The sequence below is a fragment of the Crocodylus porosus genome, unplaced genomic scaffold (genome assembly GCF_001723895.1).
Source record: "Crocodylus porosus isolate Cpor-Errol unplaced genomic scaffold, CroPor_comp1, whole genome shotgun sequence".
Lineage (NCBI taxonomy): Eukaryota > Metazoa > Chordata > Crocodylia > Crocodylidae > Crocodylus > Crocodylus porosus.
Genome location: NW_017728940.1, coordinates 1,692,035 through 1,698,939, shown reverse-complemented (window position 1 = coordinate 1,698,939; position 6,905 = coordinate 1,692,035). Strand labels below are relative to the sequence as shown.

At 52.3% G+C, this 6,905-nt stretch overlaps 1 protein-coding gene across 1 annotated transcript; it reads right to left on the bottom strand.

The window, feature by feature from the left end:
• Positions 1–257: 257 nt before the first annotated feature.
• On the bottom strand, positions 258–1,443 carry LOC109318533 (T-complex protein 1 subunit theta-like). Its single transcript, XM_019547856.1, has one exon. The coding sequence runs from the start codon at positions 1,441–1,443 to the stop codon at positions 295–297; it is 1,149 nt and encodes a 382-aa protein (XP_019403401.1). The 3' UTR covers positions 258–294.
• Between the last annotated feature and the right edge of the window lie 5,462 nt (positions 1,444–6,905).

The window sequence follows — 6,905 nt, the reverse complement described above, 5'->3', positions numbered from 1 at the left end:
TGTAACCTGTCTAGGTCTGATTGTAGCCTGTTGCATCCTTCCTGTGTGCCCACATCCCCCCACATCAGCCTCGGGGGCCTGGAGAGTCTGGGCAGCGTGTGGCAGGGCAGGGCCCTGCTCCAATTTGGGCAATCCTGCACCCCTCTCCAGACCTGCCCTTTGCTGGGCCCTTCACAGAGCTGGGGATGCTGATGTCTCGAGGATCGTAGACACAGGAGTCCATATAACCTCAGCAGGAGTCATTTATTGGGGTGACACAAAGGGACCTGGGGAGGGGGCCTGTCCCCGGGAGGGTCATTCAATGGCGTCGGGCTCCATGTCCCAGTTGGGGTTGTCCCCAAGGACACGAGGCCCCCCGCTCTTCTTGGCCATGAAGATCTCGTCCACACCCAGCAGGGTGATGGCCACCTGCGTGCCCAGCTCCAGTGCCCGGTGCTTTACCACGTAGGCATCCAGCACCCCAGCCTGAGTCGCGTCCTGCACCCAGGCCTCCTCCCCCTCATCTGCACCCTCCAACCGCAGGCCGGCCCTGGCCACCCCCTGCCTGTGCCACGTCTCCAGCTGGGACACGGCCGCGGCCACGGGCAGCCCCGCGTTCTCGGCCAGCGTGGCTGGCAGCACTTTGAGGGCCTCAGCAAAGGCTGCTAGGCTGAACTGCTCCAAGCCTGGGTCACGGGGGGCCAGGGCAGCCAGCTGCATTGCTAGCACCATATCGGTGGCCCCTGCACCTGGCACCAAGCGGGGGTCTTCTGTCAGAGCCCGGAAGACCCTCAGCCCATCCCTTACAGCCTCCTCAGCAGCCGCTAAAGCCTCCTTGGTAGCCCCACGGAGAATGATGGTGGCCACGGGGCACGTGGCCGTGCTAGGGTGGAACACAACCGTGTTGGTGCCCCTGATCTCACCCACAGTGACGGAGCGGCAGTGCCCCAGCTCAGCAGGCAGCGGCGGGCGTGGGGTGCCCAGCAGTCGGGCGCCCAGGGCATGGCACAGCTGCCTCAGTGCCTGGCGGGAGCCCAGGGTCAGCACCATGATGCCCATGCGGTCAGCGAAGTGCAGCAACAGGGCATCAACGTGCCCTCCGGCCACCACCACCTGAGCCCCTGCCGAAGCCACGGCCTGCACCCGCCCCTCGGCCAGCGCCTCCTCGCCTGGCCTGTACGCCTGCAGGTCCCCCGCTGCCTGGAACAGCGCAGTGTTTGTGGCCACCGGGGCGGCCAGACCGAAGGGGCAGCCATACACGGCCACTCGGGCGCCTTCCACACGCTGCACGCGGCCCTCGGCTTCAGCTGTGAGGACCACACCGGGCACCACGTGGGAATTGGCCACGCCACCCCCTAGCACCTTGCAGACGCTCACGGCATTCAGGTCGAAGGTGCCCGCTGCTGGCAGGACCGAGGCACCACATTGGGCCACCAGCGTGGCAAGGAAGTCCTGGTAGCCCATTGCGTAGGTGCCCACGGCCACCCGCAGGGCACGGGCCACGGCGGGCACGTCACGGGGGTCCGGCAGGGTGTGGCACACCAGGCCGGGCAGCAGGCGCAGGGCTTCCTTGCCCGCTCGCTCATAGCCGGCGCGGATGGCAGCGACAGGCACGCCTGCCCGCAGGAGCGTCTCGCCATGGGCCAGCAGGGCCCCCGCCAGCAGGGCCACAGTGCCCGTGCCGTCCCCCAGCTCCTCCTCCTGTGCCCGGCAGGCAGCAGCCAGCAAGCAGGCCGCAGGATTCTCCAGGACCAGCGCCCCCAGCACCGTGCCTGCCCGGGCTGTGCAGAAGGTCTTGCCTAGGTGGTCAATCACCAGCTTGCTCCGGCCCAGGGGCCCGTAGGATGAGGCTAGGCACTGCACCAAGGCCTTGCAAGCTGCAATGTTGCTGACCAGCGAGTTCTCTTGGCTGGGGAAGTGCTTCATGCCCTCCTTGAGGAGCTGAGGCAGTCCGGGGGGCAGGGGCACGTGGGCAGCCATGACCTGGTTGGGGAGAAGCAGTGTGAGATGTGGTGGGGCAGGGGACCCTGGCCGGAGCAAGGGTGGCTTGGGGCGGGGCTTTATCCCCTCCAGGGGACCCTGGTCCTGATCCTGCCCTAGGTGGGACACTGGCTGGCTCAGGGGGGGATGGGGCAGGGGCAGGGGCCTTCCCTCTCTGGTTATTCTCCTCCAGCTCCCAGCTAGTTTCTAGGCCTCAGGGGGACCCCACTTACACCCAAGCAGTCCCTACGACCTGGGGTCCACACCCTGTCACCCCTTCTCCAGCTACTCACCCCAGGAGAGGAATCCGAACCCCTGGATCCTACAGTTGGGTCAGTTTGCTGGGCAGTAACTGCTTCCTCCAGACAAACAGTCAGTGTGGTGATGTCACAACGTGGCCCATTCCACGCAGGAGCCCCAGTAACTGCGGTGCAGGACAGCTCCATGCCCTAGGGCTGGGCTGGGCAGGGCAGTGGAGCTCAGCACCCAAACCCCGACTCACAAAGTGCTCAATCCCCCTGGCTTTAGCACAGCTGGGCCTGCTAGCAGTGACTGGTGGTTAGGTTTATCTTGGGTCTGGGTAGAGGATGATCAGCACCAAAATGCAGATTTTGGTAGTAAGCACTGCTGAGTCTGTGTTGTCACAGCACCAAGCAATGTTGCCAGCTGTGCAGCAGCACGTTTTACATCAACATCGCAGTGCTCTGCTGCCCTGCTCCTGGGTGACCGTGGGAGGGAGTGCACTTCTTAGAGGTGCAATGAAGACATGCCCTTTCCCAAAAAATGCCCTCTCTCCCCCATGCAGCTCCCTCCTCTCCCTACACCCCTTCCACATGTTGCACGTGGCCCTCAGCCTTGGCTGCAAGGATCACACCGTGCACCACGTGGGAATCACCCACGCCACCCCCAGCAGTTTTGCATCTGTCACTCCGAACCCCATCTCAGCTTCAATTCTTTTTTCCCCATTGGCTTCAGGTCACTCTGTTGGCTCTACTTGGATTTCTAGGTGCTAAGAACAGCGCACAGAAGCATGGGAAACCATCAAATCACAAGGAGAATCACCTCTTTGTAGTAGGGTGGTGGGGTAAATGGCTTTTGTAATTCATTGAATCTTAGAGAAGATGGGCTGGAAGGGACCTCTGTAAGTTATCTAGTCCAACCCCCTGCCTGGGGCAAGATCTTCCCTATCCAAACCATCCTATCTTAGCAAAATTAAAGTCCACCCTGACACAGCGCAAGACACAACACCCTAAACTGCCACAGGTGAAGCAAGGGGACTGCAGTGGCCAGCATCCTGCTTCTGCAAAGGTTGTGAATGTATGCGCAAGAGATCCCAGGAAGAAGGATTCACTTGTCTTCCCTTCTAATAATTCCAGTACCAACAAAGCCACCGAATCAACACGAGTGTCTGTAGGGCCACCAGGTTCCCCTGTGTTTCCATATTAACAAGATAGTTTTGTTTCCACGTTGGTGGTTCTTTATGCAGAGTATAGTCAACTTTAGGCCGCTTTATAGGAGTACATTAGGATAAGCTAGGCCAAGTACTGTGAAGCAGTTAGCTTAAACTTAGCTTAAACTCAAAATAGAGTTTAAGAAGCTAGTAGTAGGCAAAGCAACATTATGGGTGAGAGGTGTCTAGCTAGGACTGGGATAAAAGTGAGACAAGATACAAGAACAGCAGAGTGAAAAGAGGTGAGTTCAGCCTGACCTGGATGTATCCAATCTAACTGCAAATAATGGAATAGGAAATAGAAGAGTCTCTTATTATCAGCTGACTACTCAGAAGCCCACTCTGTCCTTGGCTGGCTCTTCTCTTATACTGAAATCCTGTTCTGACAGAAGAACTCATCTCTAGACGGTGGATGCTGCTGTTTTCAGGACATAGTCTCTGAAACTTGGGTAAAGTAGGTTACCCTAAAAGATTGGCCCCCTGCTAGTGATTTTAAAACCTTTTAGAGTGTAGTAAATTTGATGATGAAGATAACTTTCAGGAATTGTAATCTTTTTGGTTTATAACTTTCTCAACCTTTTCTAAGCTTTCAGGTTTCAGCTATGTTATCATGTACAGTGAGTATAGCCATCTTTTTTTTTTTCCAGGACATCTTTTTAAAGGACATTTGACTGACAGTAAGTAGAGTAAAAAGAGTTTAACAAGGTCTGTATTTACTTTCTGAACTTATGAATTAAGAGCTTTATTACATATTTCAGAAAATCATTCTTTTAGACTACTTAATTTGATTGAAACAGGTTTTTTGGACTAACTTTAGTCCCTCAGACCATATCTGGGGTCAACATTTATTTCCCATAATTTATTCTAAAATTAGTAGTTGCATAGTTCCTGCTTGTTTTCTGATTCCTAGGATTACAGAGTTTTGCACCCTAGGCTGTGCAGTGGGTGACAGAAAGTGCATGAGCCAGGAATATTATACCACCCATGATGCCCCAAGGCTGTGCAGAGGGTGCCAGGAAGTGCAGGAAATCATAACACTAACACAATATCTCCTGTGATGTCCTTGGGTGTACAGTGGTTGAAGATAGTGAAGGTGCTGGCATAGTATTTATCTGAATGGCTGATGCAGGTGGGACTAGCAGCTCCTACCAAAGAGAAAGGTTTCATCACTACTCCATGTGGTGCCTGGGGACTGATGGATGGAAGGGACAGACAGAGAAACGGACAAGAATATGGACGTGGAGCAGGAGCAAGGGCTAAAAGGACATCTGCAACACAGCCTCCAGGAGATGTATGGAAAGATGAAAGGTAGGCATGAAAGGAGTTAGTCCAATCCATCAGTGTACACCCATGATGAGAATGTACCTTGTTTCTCCTCCTCAGGATACTCCTTGTGAAGAAAGCACCCTGCATCGAATGAATGTTGACCCCCAAGTAACAAAAAGTGCCTTCCCAAGACCTGTGTTTCCATGCAGACTTCTTGTGTGCCCCCCTCCTCTTCTTCCATGGAGTTTGTCCTCTCTTGGAAGACTGCATGCTTTCCTTTCCTGAAGAAACAATTTCTTCTTGAAGGCCACTGCTCCTTAGACACTTATAATGTCCTTCAACCCATGAGAATAATCTCCCCACCCTCTCTCCTTTGAACATCAACACCAAATCTTGCACAACCCCTAAGCTCAAATCCCAGCCCCACTGCTAGTGCCACATGCAAGGCAGTGCTGACGTTTCCAACATCCCTGTAGTTAAGCATGTTGGTTGACCTTTTTAGATAAATGGCTGCTGGCAAAAAGAAGGGACTTGATCCAGAGTTTTAGGAGCCCCCTCGCTTCCCACATTCCAAAAACTGCACAACATATTATGAAGTAGAGAGTCAGTGACGCAAACCAAAATTATTTGTGACTAAACTCCTGCAGCTTGCCAGTTATCTTACCCTCAGTCTTTCTCTTGTATTTGCAAATCTCTATTGACACAGTATATAGATGCATCCACTCTTCACCTAAGCCACTATCAGATGCAGGCGGAGTGTGCCCACCCCTTATAAATCTGACCTGCTTGACGTTGGTCTCTAGGGTCTTGTATGGAGCTGAGCTGACTTGGACTGAAACAACAGAGCAGGGGATTGTGTAGTTGAGGTGCCCCTGACAGCCTCCTGGTAGAGCACCCAAGCTGAAATTCTAGAAATCAGCTCTACTGGGAACTCCCCTTGCACCTTTAATGGGAGCAGGAAGGATCTGAAAGAAAAAGGAAGCCCCACAAATTGTTTTCCACTAAAACAGAGCAAGCAGAGAGTGGGAGACGCTTAATGGCCATTGGGCTAATTCTACTACACATTAGCGTGGATGGCAAAAAACGTGCTAACGTGCAGTAGATTAGTACCATGAGCGTTAAGCAGCACACAAAAAGTGTTCATCTGCGATGAGTTTTAGTACCTAGTATGAAACTTAACATGCTGTAATTACGGCACATTAAGGAATGTGTACATGTACCCAGTTACTTTTACCTACTATGAACGTCGATGCTGTGGTAATAAATTTAACTTGGCTCCTAACTTGACTAAGAAAACAGACAGAGACCAGAGGTGCTGATACTGTTTATTTCAGTTAAATGTTCTGAGATAGGGAATCCTGCATGCCTTGTTTTGTCTTGATATAGTACCCTGTGTACGGATGTTAAGTTTATTTTTCTCTCTGAGAAACCAGAAACTGATAACTTTTTCTATAAGCACAATGTTTCACTCTTCTTTAAGTAAACTGCCTGTATGTCCGTGTGTGTTAGATCAGTGATTTACTGTCCAAGGTCATATTTTTTTCTCTCTCCGTCTTAAGTATAAATATGCTTGTAAACTTATAGAGTCCGAGAAATCCTTTGAAACAGACAAGTGGGTGATTCCCCTTGCTGTATGGGATCCTCCCTGTGATCGCAGTGTAGCCCTAAATGAAGAAAAGCTGGCTCTGTCAGTTCTGATTCAACCACAACGCGAAGTTTGATTTCTTCCACAATGTTGAGGAGGAGGAAGAGGAAAAGAAAGGTCTCTTCCGAGCTGTGTCTCAGTAAAAGAGAGGATGCCAGTCTTATGAATCACCTCCTCAGGGGCTAAATAAATAGCTTAGTTTCTGTGGGTGTGGAAAAACTAGTAGCTGTCCCTGATGTCTAATCTGAATGTGTCATGGAATAAAACAGCACGCACGCATCCTGATCTCTGGAGATGTCCTGGCCTTGCTAAATGGAGCCTTTTCTCTGGCCATTTCTCAGGTCATTGTTGACTCGTGCCAGGTTTTGCAATCCTGGGAATTCAAACACCGGGCGTGCAAGGCACTTGCGGCGTCTCAAGGCGGCTTTTCGTTGGCTGGCTGTGTTTCCTGGAGAAATTCAAATTCACCTCAACCGATCCTTTCTTGGAAAAATCCACTCCGCCACCCGCTAAAACCATCGGATTTTGCGTCTGGCTGTCAGTTTTGCGTTTCCTGTGCATTTTGCATCGGTTTCCCTTCGAATG